Raw genomic sequence first — 18,737 nt, forward strand, 5'->3', positions numbered from 1 at the left:
GGATTCTCCACCCTAGGAAAAAGACCTTGGCTATTCACCTTATCCATGCCCCTCATGATTTTATAAACCTCTATAAAGTTACCCTTCAGCCTCCCTGCCTTTTCAACCTCTCCTTATACTTCAAACCCTCCAGTCCCAACAACAAGATCCTTGTAAATCTTTTCTGTACCCTCTCAAGTTTAACACCTGGAATGATATGATCACCTTAGAGGGGTTCAAGGGGAGAGATGCAAGGTGATGGTCTGAACTTTAGTTTTGGTGGAATGATGAGATTCTTTGTGCTTGTTTCCTTTGGAACAGAAGGAGGCTTTTAGGTGATTTCATTCAGGCTCTGAAATCACGAAGAAGGTGGTACGTGTATGGAATGAGCTGCCAGAGGAAGTGGTGGAGGCTTGTACAATAGCAACATTTAAAGGCATCTGGATGGCTATATGAATAGGAAGGGTTTGGAGTGATATGGGCTGGGTACTGGCAGGTGGGACTAGATCGAGTTGGGTTATCTGGTCGGCATTGACGGGTTGGACCGAAGGGTCTGTTTCCATGCTGTATATCTTTATGACTCTGTAACATCCTTTCTGTAGAAAGGTGACCAGAGTTATAGAGTCATAGAGATATACAGCATGGAAACAGACCCTTCGGTCCAACCCGTCCATGCCGACCAGATATCCCAACCCGATCTAGTCCCACTTGCCAGCACCCAGCCCATATCCCTCCAAACCCTTCCTATTCATATACCCATCCAAATGCCTCTTAAATGTTGCAGTTGTACCAGCCTCCACCACATCCTCTTGCAGCTCATTCCATACACATACCACCCTCTGCGTGAAAACGTTGCCCCTTAGGTCTCTTTTATATCTTTCCCCTCTCACCCTAAACCTATGCCCTCTAGTTCTGGACTCCCCGACCCCAGGGAAAAGACTTTGTCTATTTATCCTATCCATGCCCCTCATAATTTTGTAAACCTCTATAAGGTCACCCCTCAGCCTCCGACGCTCCAGGGAAAACAGGCCCAGCCTGTTCAGCCTCTCCCTGTAGCAGAGATCCTCCAACCCTGGCAATATCCTTGTAAATCTTTTCTGAACCCTTTCAAGTTTCACAACATCTTTCCAATAGGAAGGAGACTAGAATTGCACGCAAAATTCCAACAATGGCCTAACCAATGTCCTGTACAGCCGCAACATGACCTCCCAACTCCTGTGCTCAATACTCTGACCAATAAAGGAAAGCATACCAAACACCTTCTTCACTATCCTATCTACCTGCGACTCCACTTTCAAGGAGCGATGAACCTGCACTCCCAGATCTCTTTGTTCAGCAACACTCCCTCAGACCTTATCATTAAGTATATAAGTCCTGCTAAGATTTGCTTTCCCAAAATGCAGCACCTCCCATTTATCTGAATTAAACTCCATCTGCCATTTCTCAGCCCATTGGCCCAGCTGGTCCAGATCCTGTTGTAATCTGAGGTAATCCTCTTCGTTGTCCACTACACCTCCAATTTTGGTGTCATCTGCAAACTTACTAACTGTACCTCTTATGCTCGTATCCAAATCATTTATGTAAATGACAAAAAGTAGAGGACCCAGCACTGATCCTTGTGGCACTCCACTGGTCATGGGCCTCCAATCTGAAAAACAACCCTCCACCACCACCCTCTGTCTTCTACCTTTGAGCCAGTTCTGTATCCAAATGGCTAGTTCTCCCTGTATTCCATGAGATCTAACCTTGCCAATCAGTCTCCCATGGGGAACCTTGTTGAACGCCTTACTGAAGTCCATATAGATCACATCTACTGCTCTGCCCTCATCAATCCTCTTTGTTACTTCTTCAAAAACTCAATCATGTTTGTGAGACATGATTTCCCACGCAAAAAGCCATGTTGACGATCCCGAATCAGTCCTTGCCTTTCCAAATACATGTACATCCTGTCCCTCAGGATTCCCTCCAACAACTTGCCCACCACCGATGTCAGGTTCACTGGTCTATAGTTCCCTGGCTTGTCTTTACCGCCCTTCTTAAACAGTGGCACCACGTTTGCCAACCTCCAGTCTTCCGGCACCTCACCTGTGACTATCGAAGTTGAATGCAGTATTTCAAAAGTGGCCTCACCAATGCCTCATACAGCAACAACGTGACACTCCGTGACCAATGAAGGCAGTGTTATTTGCATAACGGTCAAAGTTGTTTAAATTGCTGCACCAGTAGAATTCTTGATTTAAACTTCAGTGGAAATGGATAAGGTTTTCTAAATGATTAACAGCATAAATGTATAAAAAGTGCAATATTGAATTTTCTTTTTATCTTCACCCATAAATTAACTTTCCCGCTTTGATCCAGGGGTGAAAGGAAACCAAAAATTGACCTTTTCAGGACCAGTGTAGCTGCCATTCCACGAATAATACCAGATGGACTGTCAAAGCTAGAATTGATCGACTTATTGTCAAGGTATGTGTTTTCCATCAGTTTGGCATCATAGAATGAAGCATTATTAAATTCAAGTTTTATTGCCAATTTAGAAGCCTGCAGATCTTGTAGCAACAGTGGAAAAAGGAGCTGAGTTTAACAGAATGAATCATCAGAAGAAATGATGCAGAACATTTCCAGCATTTTCTGTTTATATTTCTTATGTTTAGTATCTGCAATGTTTTGCTTTTGTTCAGTAGGTGCTCTCTGATATGTGCATCAGTAGCAAAGGGAGTGAATGTTGATGGATGGGGCATCATTCAAGTGGGCTTCTTTGTCTTGAATGGTGTCAAGCATTTTGAGTGTTGTTGGAGTTGCACCCATCCAGGTGATTGGAGAACATGCCATCGCACTCATGACTTGTGCTTCTTAGATAGTGAACAGGCACTGGGAAGCCAGGGGTGAATTGCACACAATAGACCTCTTGTGTCTGACTTGCTTTTATAATTGCATTATTTGAATGGCTGGTTCAGTTGGTTTCTGGTCAGTGATAAATCCCAAGATGTTAATTGTGAGGGATTCAGTAATGCTAATGCTATTCAACATGAAGAAAAACTGGTCAGAATGTCTCTTGTTGGAGATGGTCATCGCCTGAGACTTGTGTAGCACAAATGTCATTTGCTACTTCTCAGCCTGAACCTGGATATTTTCCAGGTCTTGGTGTATATGGACACTGGCTGCTTCAGTATCTGAGGAGTGGTGAATGGTGTAGAATGTTGGGCAATCACCAGCAAACAGCTGCACTTCAGACCTTATGTCGGAGGGAAGATAATTTGGAGACGCAACTGAAGATGGTTTAGCCAGGGCATAAACCTGAGGAATTCTTGCAGTGATATCCTTTCACTGAGACCTGATTAACCTCCAACAATTGCAAACATCTTCCTTTTGTTGCCAGATATGACTCCACAATTGAACAGTTTGCCCCTTGATTCCCATTTAATTTAATTTTCCCCGGGCACCTTGATATCATACTTGTAAAATGCAGCCTTGATGTTAAGGGCAGTTACTCCCATCTCACCTTTGGAATTCAACCATTTTGTCTATGTTTGGACTAAGGATGTAATAAGTAATAAGTTGCTTTGGCAGAACATAAACTGAGCATTAGTGAATAGTTTAATGCTGAAGAAATGCTGCTTGATCACCCTGTTGAAAGCTCCTTCCACCATTTTGCTGATGGCTGAAGGTAAACTGATGGAATGGTAATTGGTCAATCAAATTTGTCCTAAATTTTGTGGACAGGACATACCAAGTCAATTTTGCACAATGTTGTGTGGATGCCAATATTGTAGCTATGCAGGAACAGTTTGGCTAGGGATGTAGCAAGTTTTGGAGCATGCCTTCAGGGCCCATTGCTTTTGCAATATCCAGTGCCTTCAAATATTTCTTGATATCATTGGAGTGATTAGCTCCACCGTGCCACCGTGGGCGGCACGGTGGCACAGTGGTTAGCACTGCTGCCTCACAGCGCCAGAGACCCGGGTTCAATTCCCGCCTCAGGCGACTGACTGTGTGGAGTTTGCACGTTCTCCCCGTGTCTGCGTGGGTTTCCTCCGGGTGCTCCGGTTTCCTCCCACAGTCCAAAGATGTGCAGGTCAGGTGAATTGACCATGCTAAATTGCCCGTAGTGTTAGGTATGGGGTAAATGTAGGGGTATGGGTGGGTTGCGCTTCGGCGGGGCGGTGTGGACTTGTTGGGCCGAAGGGCCTGTTTCCACACTGTAAGTAATCTAATCTAATCTAATCTAGTCAGAATCCCTACAGTGTGGAAACGATCCTTTCGGCCCAACAAGTCCACACTGACCCTCTGAAGAGTAACCCACCCAGACCCATTTCACTCTGACTAATGCACCTAAAACTATGGGCAATTTAACATGGTCAATTCACCTGACCTGCACATTTTCGACTGTGGGAGGAAACCGGAGCACCCAGAGGAAACCCACTCAGACACAAGGAGAATGTGCACAGTCCACACATGCAGTCACCTGAGGCTGGAATCGAGTGCTTTGATTTGATTGAAGATTGCCATCTGTGATGTTGGGGATGAGGTCAATATGGATCATCTACTTGACATCTCTGGTTGTTGATGAATACCAATGCTTCAGCTCCTTGTCCTTTAAAATGATCTGCTGAGCTCCATCATTTAGCATGGGGATATTTATTGAGTCTCTTCCTCCTGTTAGTTGTTTAATTGCTCAACATCATTCACATGGTGGCCAAACTTCAGAGCTTAGATTTGCTCTGTTGTTTGTTTGACCACTTAGCCCTGTCTTTTGCATGCTGTTTGCCATGCTGTCACCTGATATTTAGATAAGCCTGCTGCGGCTTAGGATATGCCCTCCCTCACTGTTCATTGAACCGGGGTTAACCTCCTGGCTTGATGGTAATCCTTATATGAAGGATATGCTGAGTCAAGAGGCTACAGATTATGTTGAGTACAATTCACTGCTGCTGATGGCTTATTGCATTTCATGGATGCCAGCTTTGAGAAACAAGATCTATCCAAAGTCTGTCCCATTCAGACCAGTGGAATGACCTTACAACACGATGGAGGCTTCTTCAATGTGAAGATGGGACTTCATCTCCACAAAGACCATGCAGTGGTTAATCCTACTAGTACTGTCATGGACCTATGCATCTGTGACAAGTAGATTGTGAGTAATACCCTTTTTTTTCTTGGTGCACAGACCTCCTGGATCCATCTATGGTATTTACGTAAGAAATCAGAAATCAATGCATCAGTACACTAGTTGGCGTACTCACAATGTTTTGAGGATGTTGGTTTGTGCGGAGCAGGTCAAGTAATTTTTTCCCCTGTTGTTTGCTCCTTTATTATCTGCCATGGACCCAGTATAGTATGTATATCCTTTGAACTCAGCCAGCTCAGTCAATAATGATGTTTTCAAATCATTGTTGGGTATGGAATTCCTTAGTGCATTCTTGACTGGTATTCAACATGGAGGAGAACTGATTCATTAGCTGAGCATGGGGCAGGAGTAATCAGCCAGAGGTTTCCTTGTGAATGTTCGATCTGATAGCGAGAGACTTCATAGGTTCAGAGTGAATGTTGAGAACTCCCTTGAAACTGTATACCACTATGCCATTACCTCTGGTGAGATAAGATCTACGTGGGGGATTGTGATCGTGGTGTCTTTGACATTGACTGTAGGGTACGGTGTCATGACTATGATTATGATAGATTATTCTTTGACAAGTTCACGGGACGATCTTTCAATATCGGCACAATACCAGATGTTATTAAGGAAGACTTGGAAGAGTTAACAGGACTCAGTTTGCTGTTGTCTAGGCTGATACTGGTTGTAGATTTGATTTCATTCTTTTCCTTAGGTTTAGTTGTAGCTTTGATACAAATGAGTAACTCATTATGTTCATTTCAGAGAGCACTTAAGAGTCAGTTACATTGCTGTGAGTCACATGTAGGTTGGACCAGCTAAGGATGGCAGATCGTTCCCAAAACGAAGTGAATCAAATGGGATTTTAATGACGGTTAACTGAGGTCACCATTGAATTAGTTTTTAACATCTGCAATAGGGTTAGGGTTAGGATTTGAACCCTGTCTGCCATGGTGGTGTTTGTATCATGTCCCCAGAACATTAGTCTGGGGTTCTAGATTACCACTACATCACCCCTTCCCCAGTATTTACAGGTAACTAAATACATTGGAATTGTCAATTGTTTGTATGCATAATGATAATCAACCATCAGATTTCCACAGCTAAATCTTGCTGTGTTTTGTTACTTTGGCGTTTCCTAATAGCATTAAACATTTCTTGTTACTTATCTTTATGTTAGAATTTTAGCAGGTTAACAAATCAGTTTGGATTAACTATATTAAGCTATTCAAGCAAACAAAGTTACTTTGAGTAGTGTACATTTCTACAAACAGGGAATTTAATCACAATAATCCTAATGAATAAGCTTTCCTTCGAGTTAAATACTTGTTCAATACCCTCCACATATTTCAGTTGGATGCACCAAAATTGAGGCATGTACAATGTCTGCCATGTTATCTGTATCCTGTGCTCAGTGGTTGGTTATTTTCCTTCATCAGAATGTAGGGGCTATATTGGATTGATATTAAATAATTATTAAGTATAGTTACTTATCTGAAAATTGTACCTGCTCATTTTATTTCAAAGCAGCATAGATTAGCTCCTTATGCATTTGTAATACTTCATACCTTATTTGATAAACATTATTTTATAGGTCTTTTCTGATTGTTTTGTACTTTTCCTTTTGCAAACTTCCAGAAGTGTTCTGGCTAAAGTGATGGATTTCAAGATGTACACTAAAACAGAAAGAAAGATTCAACAGAATGTTAAGTGGAAGTTAATATCCTGAGGATAATTTTATGCCCTACTATTGGACAACCTACTCATTTTAATAATTTTCAAAATTTTCCAACTCTAGGCTAACCATCCACATGGATGATGAACTTCGCCACATTGCACAAAACTCTCTTCAGAGTCTTCTTCTTGATTTTGCTGACTGGAGGGAAGATGTGTTATTTGGTTTCACTAACTTTCTGCTTCGTGAGGTGAATGACACTCAACAGAATCTTCTTGATAGCTCCTTAAAATTATTGGTACATTTGCTCACTCAGTGGAAACTTGCAATTCAGACTCAAAGCAAAGGCCAAGATCAAACCAAATTAAGGACTTCGGAGGTATGGTTTCATTTATCAGTTGACTATGAAGCTTTATTTGAAATAATGATGATCACATCATTTATATATTCACATTTTTAAAACTTATGAAAGCATTTAGTCACTAAAAATGTTTCCATTATATGACAAAGAATAAAGATTTGTGAAGTAACAGAACGGTAAAATGTTGAATATAAATTCAAAGAATGAACCGTTGTTTAATTGGTCATTCTATTTGTGTACAATTGAAAATTCTTATTTGCCTAAAATAATATTTAATGGCCCAGATTTTTAGTGTTCGTTGCTGGTGAGAATCACAATGGCATTAGATAATCTCCAGGAACTGATTTACCATGAAACAAATAACTTAAAACCTCGTGTAAGATACCCTGTAGGAGATTTTGCTGATAGCCTCCTGGGAAATGAAAACACTGAAAATTGGAAGATTGTCCTTTGGTTACACTGACTTTTACATTGACTTACTTAAAGGTGTTCCTGGTAAGTAGACATAAAACCCCATACTCCACGTTCGATGTCCTCTCACATCCTCTTTAATGTCCCATCATGCCAATACATGCCCTTCTACCAACCCCAAGACCCTTGTAATCCTTATGCCAATTTAGTGCGCATTTCTGACAACACCCGACAAAGTAATTATTTTGAGGGAGGGTGAAGAACTTTAAGTCTATCTTTTTCTTATCTTGATTGGCTGTCCTGATCACTTTGCATATGAATTCAGAATGACATACCTGCTGAATTCAAACCTGAATGCTCCCAACCTGACTCCACCCTCTACCCTCCCTTAGGTTGCACATGAGTCTGAAAGAGAGAATACTTGATTGTATACAGTAAACAGCACTCACTGTAATGACATCATGAGGACTTTGTCAGAATAAAGAAGATAGTAGGAGACAGAACTGAGGGTATTGTGCTCCTAAGAACTACTGTAGTAATGTAGACTTCATTCATGTCGATTGTCAATAGTTTCAGGAATTCCCCAAATTTCATTTGTTTACTCAACAAGACTCTTGTACTTGGGACAGAAAGATAGCTATCCTCATCCACTCTATACCATTTTGAGCTTGAAAAAATCCAACACAAATCATCTTTGATCCAACTTCCATCCCCTAATTTCACTCTACGCTTTCTTACCCCCTTTGCTACTGACCCACCCTTCTAATTCCAAGTCTTCATACATACTGCATTCCCTTGGTTCCTTCCCATTTTCTGTAGCTTTCAACAATGAAACATCCTAACCCCAGACACAGCTACACAGAGTCTACCAGTGGATGCTACCTTTCAACAAATTTGATCCAGGTGCAACGAGATTCTCATGCTGCATATCTTGAAAGTCTCTTTTCTTCCGCCCACATTTCCAAACTTTGGGCTATCAACATCTACTGAATTGGTCCATGCTTCGAAGCAAAGTACTGCAGTAGATTGTCATTGCCTTCTGCAGGATGACTGATCAAAGGACACTTTGTTCTTACCATCTGCCATCAGGGTTATTGGAAGAGCCAGCCTGACATTCAACCTGTTTGGCCACGTTGCAAATGTATCATCTGTGGCCAACAAGTATTGGGGAGGGCTCAAACCTGGAACTTCTGTCCCAGAAGTAGGAATGCTACTATCACACCACAAGATCTCCTTACTTTGAATGTAGGACCTCATTTTAAAATGTTTAATGTTAATGAGTATTCACAGTATGCAAACATAATACAAGTACAAACCTACCACAAGTCAACATGAGGCCCAACAAGCCATAAACATATCATTGACTCAATGCCCCAGCAGGAAACCAAAATTTAACAGTTTAGTCAATATAGACACATTGTGCGCCCACTTCTTGCTCTTGCAAGATCTATAAAATCAACCCCAAAGTTCTTTTGTATAATGTTCTCCTTCTTATCTGAGAAAGGTAACTGTATTTTCAGCCACCTAGACCTTTCCAGAATACCCTTTTTAGACCATATACATTCTCCTTCACCTCATTAAAATTCTCCTTAAAGTCAAGCAACCCTTCTAAAGGCCAGTCTTTAGCTTTCGAACAATATTTTTCCATCCACGTTTGCAAGATATCTTGACACAATTTTGCATTAAAGGTGCTGTGCAAATCAAACTGTTACTATAAGTCAACATTTTTCTTTTCTTGGGCCTTTGCTTGGAATTGTTCCAAACAGTGGTACAGCCACTGAAGTTGGGCCTTTCAAATAATGCTTAGATTTGGGGATCTCATAAAGTGCTGCCTGCAAATTCACATCTTTTAAGAACTCAATATTTGTTTCAAAGACTAGCAAGGGCAAATACTCAGGTTGCAGATCATCTAACTTTAACACAGCAAGCAGAAGGCTCCAAAATTGGCAGACAGTATTACATTTAAGCCTGCAGCAGAGCTCAAGTTTCCTTCCAAGATCTGAGGTACACTGTCATTTACAGAGGCATTTGTATGCCTGGCAAAAGGCCAAAGAATGCTAATTAGCTAGAGTATGTTATTGTTCGAGGTTAAATTTAGCTCCAATTAGTGCAGTGCACTGCTTAAGCATGCTGATGTGGGAACAGAAAAAAATTCTCCAATAATTATACCCTTAAAAAATTCACAATGTGCACATTCATCCTGGAATCATGGTTTGGTTACAGCACATGAGAATGAAGCCATGCAGCCCATCTTGTTCTAGACAGCTCTGAGTAAGAGCAATTCCATAAACCTTATTTCTAATATGGAAGAAAGCAGTTTAAAAAAGTGAGTAAAACTCTGAAAGGATGGTCCTGGTCTGAACTTGTCATGTACACCTGAAATGCAATTCTAGTTCAATACCATCATTTCTAAGTTTAAATTGTTTTACTTTCTGCTTAAACCCTGAAACTTTTCTTTCTCTTCAGGTAATTATCGAGTTTCCTTTTGAAAGCCACTATTGAATTTACTTCTCCCATACTCTCAAGCAATGCATTCCAGATTCTAACTAGCTCATTGAATAGAGTGTTTTTCCTCATATTGCCTTTGGTTTTTTAGCCAATCAATGTCCTCTGGTATTTGATCCTATTTCCAACGGCGACTTGTTTCTTTATATCTACCCTATGCTGACACCTTGTGATATGTATAACATAATGCTTATACTGAAGCTAAGCACGTAGAGGTGCAAGGCTTTGATCAGATGGCTACTAGAGCACATACTGATACGAATGCATGTGATAAATTCCCATTATACCCAATACTGTAAATATATTTGCTTTAAATAAAAGCTAGCTTTAGTTCCTTCCTTCACCAACGGGCTGTCACAAGTATGCCACATGATTTTGAACGTTTCTGTCAAAACTACAATCAATCTGAGGAGGGAGAAAATAAATTATGAGCACAAGCTAGCAAGAAACATAAAATTGGACAGTAAGAGATTCTTTAAACATGTAACAGGAAGAGCAAAGCAACAGTGAGCATTGGCCTGTTCGACATTAAGCTGGGTAAATAATAATAAATAATCAGAAAATGGTAGTAGGTTTGAATAAATACTTTGCATGAATTATCATGATAGAGGATATTAACAACATTCCAAAAATACTGAACAATCAAGGGTTTAAAGATGGTGAGGAAATAAACCAAAACTATCACAAGAGTATGAAGAATTAGGAAAGCTAAAGAACTTTCCCTGGACCTGATGAGTTGCATCAGGTTTTAAAGAAAGTAGCTGCTGAGGTAGTGGATGCACTGATAGTAATTTTCCAAGAATCCTTAGCTTCTGGAAAAATCCCAGAGGATTGGAAAGCTGCCAGTGGAGCTCCCTTGTTAAATAGGGGAAGAAAACAAAAAAAGTTGACTATAGACCAGTTAGCTTAACAGCTATTGTTGGAAAAACATTGGAGTTTATTATAATAGTAGACCATTTGGAATTATATCATATATTCAAATAAAGTCAGCATGGGCTCAAAAGGGGAAATCATGCCTGACAAGTTTATTACAAAGTTAAAAAAAAATCATGCAACACCAGGTTATAGTCCAACAGGTTTATTTGGAAGCACTAGCTTTCAGAGCGCTGCTCTTTCATCAGGTGGTTGTCCACGTGGTTGGTCTAGAATCTGGTGTTGTGTGATTTTTAATTTTGTACATCCCAGTTCAACACCGTCATCTCCAAATCAAGTTTATTACAGTTCTTTGACGTAACAAGCAGGATAGATAAAGAAGAACCAGTAAGTGGAAATCCATACCTATTACAAAAGGCACTAATAAGGTCTGGCACACAAGGCTACTTAGTAAGAATCCAATATATTGAGGGTAGTATATTAACACGAATAGAGGATTGGCTAATGAATAGGTAATGGGATAAAGGGACATTTTCAGGATGGCAACCGGCAATGAGTAATATGTCACAGGGATCAGTACTGGGTCCATAATTATTTATGATATATATTAATAACTCCTTCAAAGGAAAGATATACTGGTATTGGAGAAGGCTCACTTTGTTGATTTCAGATATGAGGTATTTTCTTAGGAGGAGAGGTTGAGTAGGCTGGGCTTGTACACATTGGAATTTCGAAGAATGAGAGAAGACCTCATTGAAACATACGAGGTGTTTAGAGTATTTGGCATTATAGATGTGGAGAGATTGTTTTTCTTTGTGGGGAGTCTAGGACCAAAGGACATAAGTTCAGAGCCACCCATTTAAGACAGAAATAGGAAAACATTTGTTTCTTTCGCAGGGTAGTGAATCTGTGGAATTCTTTTCCCACAGAGGGCTGTAAAAGTTTGGTTGTTAACTATATTCAAGGCTGAGGTAGATAGCTTTTTAATCATGAAAATCAAGGGTTGTGATAAGTCAGAATGTGGAGTTGAGGTTTTTCAGATCAGCCATGATTTTATTGAATAGAGAAGCAGAATTAATGGGGTGAATGGCCTAGTTTAGCTTCTGTGTCTTATGGTCTTAATTTTTCCTTTAAGGAGAAAATCCCAGCTTCTCCAATCTATCCACGTAACTGAAGTCTCTTATACTTGGAATTATTTAAGGAAAATTTTCTTCACCACCTCTAATGCCTTTGCTTCCTTCCTAAACTGTGTTGCGAAATGTTCAGCACAGTTCGTTACTTGAGGCTGAAACAGTGTTTTATAAAATTCCACTATGTTTTCCTTACTTTAATATTCAGTGTTATCCCATGATTCAATTTGTGGCATCCTGATCCCTGAACCACAAAGTTCTGGGTAAAAATCTCACTCCAGGAATTCTTTCAGCAAAAAAAGTCAAGACTAAAACTTCAGTGAAGCAGTGAGAATGCTCCGCGGTTTTGAAAGTACTGTGTTTTTGGATGAAACATTAAATCTAGGTCCCAACTACCTAGTCGTGTGTATAATACCACTTGTAGAAAATCAGGTGAGCTACCCACACTATCTTGAATAAAGTATAGAAGGCCGTCCACCAGCTTAAGAACGACAACGCTGCTGTTGCAGATGGTGTCCCCACTGAGGCATTGAAATGCAGAGAAAAGAGCTCCTGATGCAGCTACCTGCCCTTGTCACCTTATCTGGTAGGAGGAGAATATGCCTGGAGACCTCAGAGATACCACATTCATGGGCATTTTCAAAAAAGGGAACAGCTGCAACTGTGGTAACTACATCCATCTCCACCCTGCTGCTGAAAAGTTCCTCCCAGAATCACAGTGTGGCTTTCGGCCACAGAGGGGCACACAGACATGACTTTCACTGCTCGACAGCTGCAGGAGAAATGCAGAGAAAAGAACCTACCCTTGTACAAGGCCTTCTTAAACCTTGGAAAGGCCTTTGACACTGTCAGTCAGGTAGTATTATGGAACATCCTTCTCCACTTTGGTTGCAACATGAAGTTTGTCACCATCCTTCGCCTCCTCTACGATGACATGGAAATCGTGGTGATGACAAATGGCTCCACCACCGACCCATTCCCCGTTTGGCACGGTGTCAAGCTGTGCTGTGTCATCACCTCAGCACTGTTCTTGATATACCTCACTGCAATGCTTCAATTTACCACTGACAAGCTCCCAGCTAAAGCGAAGATAACTTACAGAAGCTATGGAAAATTATTCAATCTCCCCCACCTTTAAGCCAAAACCAAAGTCATCCCAACCAATGTTATCAAGCTGTAGTACGCAGAATGTGCAATCTCAGAGGAAGTACTTCAGACCATCGTCAGCACTTTTATGGAGGCATGTAAGAGTACAGGTCTCACCTGGGCCACCTGCAAGATGCAAGTCTTCCACCAACCTGGCCCAGCATTCTGGATCAGACCCCCGATCATCAAGGTCCACAGGGAGGTCTTTGAGAACGTTGGCCACTTCCAGTACCTCTGCAGTGTCCTGTCAACCAAAACAGCTATTGATAAAGAGTTACACACCACATCCAGCATGTTACTGCAGCCTTTGGCCACCTGAGGAAAAGGGTGTTCAAGGACAACAGCATCAAATCTGACACCATTCTCATGGTTTACAAAGCTGTGGTGGTTTCCACCTTTCTGTATGGCTCTGAGACATGGACTGTCTACAGCAGACATCTCAAGGTGCTGAAGCAGTACCATCGCTGCCTGTACAAGATCCTGCAAATCCACTGGGAAGAAAGATTCACCAACACCAGTGTCCTTGACCAGGCCAACATCCCCATCATCGTGCCCACCTTTGGTTTTGATGGGCTTGGCAGGTCGTCTGCATTACTGACATGAGACTCCCCAAGCAGATGCTGTACTCCCAGCTTTGAAATAACAGGTGAACCTCAGCTGGACAGAGGAAGTGCATTAGTGATACCCTCAAGGCCTCACTGGCGAAGTGCAGTATTCCTACAGATACCTGGAAATCACTGGTCCAAGACTGTCCAAAGTGGAGGAGAAGCATCTGGGTAGGTATCAAGTACCTCAAGACGTGCCATTGGAAGGAAGCAGATGCCAGGTGAAACCAATATAAGGAGTGTGCTGCTATACCAGTGTCTGACCCACCCCTTCCCATGACCATCTGCTGCCCCAAGTGTAATAGAGCCTGCAGAAGCTGCATCAGTCTGTACAGCCACCAATGGACTTTTCCTCAGAGTGGAAGAGAGACATCCTTGTTGGTGAGGGACCACCAATGATGATGATGATGTCCAAAATTTATCTCAACAAAAAGACCAAATGTTAGGTTATTATATTAGCTAATGACGCAAAGATAGGAAAGTAAATTATGAAGAGCTTATAATGAGTATTCAAAGTGATATAGATAGATTTGATTAGTGGACAAAAGTTAGGCAACTGGAGTCATGATATGGGGTAATGTGAATTTGTCCACTTTGATTGAAATAATAAAAAAGTAAAATATTGCTTAAATTGCGAGAAATTGTAGAACTTGATGCTTCAGAGGAAAAAAATCACAAAAGGTCAGTGTCTGGTACAGCAAATTGTTAGGAAATCAAATGTTGTCATTGATTGCCAGTGAAATGTACAGGGCATTAGATCATATTTTGAGTAATGTGTACAGTATAGTTCTCATTTAAGAAAGGGCATAATTGCATGTATTAGGAACGGTTCATCAAAGATTCATTTGACTGTTTTCTGGGCTGTAGGGCTGCCTGATGAAGAAAGATTACACCGGTTGGATTGTAGTGAGCGCTAGTCTTGTCAAGCTTCTAAGTTCTTAAGGGAACTTCACAATGTACATGCTAAAAGAATATTTGCCCTTGTGGGAGAGACTAGAAATAGAGGACACATTTTTAAATGGAAAATTGAGTTTCTCATTTAAGTTGGAGGTGAAAATTTTATTTCCTGCAGAGAATTGAAAGTCTGTGTAACTAGAAAGGGAGTCAAAAGGTATTGAGAATAGGCAGGAAAGTGGAGTTGAGACTATAATCAGAGCTGCCATGACCTTATTGAATAGCAGAGCACACTCAAATGACATACTTTTGATATTAATTCCTCTGTTCATACACGTACTGCGCAATGAATATATCAAAACAAATTACTTAGTCATTGTCATACTGCTGTTTGTGGGAGCTTCCTGAGTGCAAATTGACTGTGTACATTCTATTCAGAAAGAAATTAATTGGTTTACAATGCTTTGAAGCATCTGGAGGTCATGAATACATGCAAGATTTTCTTTCTTTCTATGTCTGTATATATGAAGCCCAGGATTCTGTATACCTTATTAACTTTCAGAATTTGCGCACCCTACACACCATCAGGTCCCTCTGCTCCTCCTGTACACTTTAGAATTGTATCCTTTATCGTAGAGTCATAGATTCATAGAGATGTAGAACACAGAAACAGATCCTTCGTCCAACGTGTCCATGCCGACCAGATATCCCAACCAATCTAGTCCCACCTGCCAGCGCCTGGCCCAGATCCCTCCAAACCCTTCCTAATAATATACCCATCAAAATGCCTCTTAAATCCTCTGGCAGCTCATTCCATGCACGTACCACCCTCTGCATGAAAACGTTGCTCCTTTAGGTCTCTTTTATATCTTTCCCCTCTCACCCTAATTCTGGACTCCCTGACCCCAGGGAAAAGACTTTGTTTATTTATCCAATCCATGCCCCTCATAATTTTGTAAACCTCATTAAGGTCACCCCTCAGCATCCGCGCTCCAGGGAAAACAGCACCAGCCTGTTCAGCCTCTCCCTATAGCTCAAATCCTCCAACCCTGGCAACATCCTTGTAAATCTTTACTGAACCCTTTCAAGTTTCACAACACCTTTCTAATAGGAAGGAGACCAGAATTGCACGCAATATTCCAACCAATGAACTGTACAGCCGCAACATGACCTCCCAACTCCTGTACTCAATACTCTGACCAATAAAGGTAAGCATACCAAATGCCTTCTTCATTATCCTATCTATCTGCAACTCCACTTTCAAGGAGCTATGAACCTGCACTCCAAGGTCTCTTTGTTCAGCAACCCTCCCTAGGACCTTACCATTAAGTGTATAAGTCCTGCTAAGATTTGCTTTCCCAAAATGCAGCACCTCGCATTTATCTGAATTAAACTTCATCTGCCACTTCTCAGTCCATTGGCCCATCTGGTCAAGATCCTGTTGTAATCTGAGGTAACCCTCTTTGCTGTCCATTACATCTCCAATTTTTGTGTCATCTGCAAACTTACTAACTGTACGTCTTATGCTCGCATCCAAATCATTTATGTAAATGACAAAAAGTAGAAGACTGAGCACCGATCCTTGTGGCACTCCACTGGTCACAAGCCTCCAGTCTGAAAAACAACCCTCCACCACTACCCTCTGTCTTCTATCTTTGAGCCAGTTCTGTATCCAAATGGCTAGTTCTCCCTGTATTCCATGAGATCTAACCTTGCTAATCAGTCTCCCATGGGGAACCTTGTTGAACGCCTTACTGAAGTCCATATAGATCACATCTAGCGCTCTGCCCTCATCAATCCTCTTTGTTACTTCCTCAAAAATTTTAGTCAAGTTTGTGAGACATGATTTCCCATGCACAAAGCCATGTTGACTATCCCTAATCAGTCCTTTCCTTTCCAAATACATGTACATCCTGTCCCTTAGTATTCCCTCCAACAACTTGCCCACCACCGACATCAGGCTCACTGTATCACTTCACAATTGTTCATATTAAATTGCATCTGCCAAATTTCAGGCCATTCCAATATCCCTTTCATATTCTCTATGACAATCCTGTTTGTTTTCAACATAGAAGTATTGTGAAAAATATTAGATACAATGAAGTTATTTCAAAGCTCCAAGCTCATTTTAACTTTTCAAATAATGTAGTCAATCTCAAGATCTGTTATCAGTATATTTTAATCACACATCTAATTTTAGTAAATGTAAATTATATATTCCATGACAGTATGAAATAATTTAAACGTCACAAAAGTACTTTTCTCAGAACACCTTATGTAATTTTGAAATGCTTTCTAATTATTACCATTAGCTCCAACAGGAAAGGAGTCCTCATTCAAATGTGCTACATGCTGTGGAAGGATTTGCCCTTGTTTTACTTTGTAGCTGTCAGATTGCAACACGAAAGTTGGCTGTTTCTATCCTGAAGGAAGTTCGTGCTTTGTTTTCTGCTTTAGGACAATCTGAGGTATGGAGTCTCTTTTCCCCCTCTGTAATTAAAAACTACATTTTAGACATTATGAATATATGATAATCAAGACTATTGTACACTTCTGCATTTACATGGTTAAATGTAATTCAGAATTGGTTAATTTACAAACATGAAGGCTCTAACATTCCTGCAATTGAGAGGGAGGTGCAAAAGACCCAAGTTGGGAAGGGGGTTGAAATTTGTAGTTGAAATATGAACCTGGTTCCACTGGGTTTATTCCCATGTTCTGAATGTTCTGCAATTTAACTGTGCAAGGAACATATGCTAAAAGTGTATCATTTCCTTTTATTATGAATAGCAGTAAAGCTCAGAAATGGTCACTGAGTAAAAAAGCAAGATACGTGCAGAATTTTCTGATCTCACCATTTGTCAGATGCCTAGGAACTATCATCATTAGTATGAGACTGGTTACTTTAATCCATTCTATCATTCCTAATCCACATCAGATTGTCTACCCAATGGTAAGAAGGTCCAGTTCATCCCAGTTTTGGTGGAACAGAGCTCAAGGAATATCAACAACCTGCATTCCTTCTTCTCTCTCTCTCTCTCTCTCTCTCCACTCTCACTACTGCCCAACGTCAACTGTAGGATTTGCACTAACATTACAAGAAAGCACATTTTTATGTAAAGTAAAATATATTCAGAATTTTTTTTAAAAAACCATTTGTCCCTGGATATGGCATGGTTCAATATGCATATATCCCCTGATATAATTATTCTTTCAACAATAGGATGATGATAGACCAATGATTGAAGTTATGGATCAATTGAGTTCATCAATTCTGGAGAGTTTTATTCATGTGGCAGCTTCAGATTCAGTAAGTACAAATAAACTACTTGTGGTCAATCTAAGATTCAATAGGTGCTTTCCAAAGCATAAAATCTTCAGACATTACTTCAAGTCAGATAGTACAGGGTTGGTTTTAAGTTGCAATTTGGCAGGGCACACAATCCACTTACTGTCCGTGCCAATGCAGGACCTGCAGTGGAAAACAGTCCTCAAGGAGTCATAAAGCAATGAGGGACTGGCAGTTATGTAGAATAATCAGATTAAGTTGACTAATATTAATGACTACTTAAGAAGAGTAAAATAGGTATTAGGAAGTCACCACTTTCGCAGCAAGAAATTGACATAAAACTTTTATGTGCAAAGTATAGTGGATTGTTAAAAATCAAACAAATCTTTTCAGAAATAATTGAAGTAAAACCATTAGAGGCTCAAAATGGCAGTTTTAAAATTTTCATGTCAATCTCTAATATGAAGATTATGGATAAAATCCAGATCGTATCAAATTAACTCAGGAGACTGAGGGAATAATACTACACACCCAGTAAAGACAGTATCACCAACCTTCTCATTACAATTTCAGCTCTCATTTTCCAGTAGTACACCTTTTGCAATCTTAGAATTGATTCTGATGATACATTGAGATGTTTCTGAAGTTTCAACTGCTTTTTTATACGAAAAAACTATTTTGGGTACTATTAAGCATAAATTACTCATAGTAATTCCACACTGTACCATGCGCTTCACAGATAAATTGTTTGTTTAT

General features: G+C 40.4%; 1 protein-coding gene across 7 annotated transcripts in view; it reads left to right on the top strand.

Moving 5' to 3' along the window:
• Positions 1-18,737, top strand: part of LOC122551062 (protein furry homolog) — a 350,939-nt gene that overhangs the window by 164,238 nt on the left and 167,964 nt on the right. For all 7 annotated transcript variants that reach the window (XM_087988218.1, XM_087988219.1, XM_087988222.1 and 4 more), the window contains 4 exons: positions 2,338-2,445; positions 6,891-7,146; positions 17,005-17,160; positions 17,916-18,002. In XM_087988218.1, the coding sequence (XP_087844344.1) occupies positions 2,338-2,445; positions 6,891-7,146; positions 17,005-17,160; positions 17,916-18,002 (607 nt within the window). The remainder of the gene's footprint in view (positions 1-2,337; positions 2,446-6,890; positions 7,147-17,004; positions 17,161-17,915; positions 18,003-18,737) is intronic.

This window comes from Chiloscyllium plagiosum, unplaced genomic scaffold, assembly GCF_037043375.1.
Source record: "Chiloscyllium plagiosum isolate Xiang-an unplaced genomic scaffold, Cpla_swu_hap1 HiC_scaffold_6, whole genome shotgun sequence".
NCBI lineage: Eukaryota > Metazoa > Chordata > Chondrichthyes > Orectolobiformes > Hemiscylliidae > Chiloscyllium > Chiloscyllium plagiosum.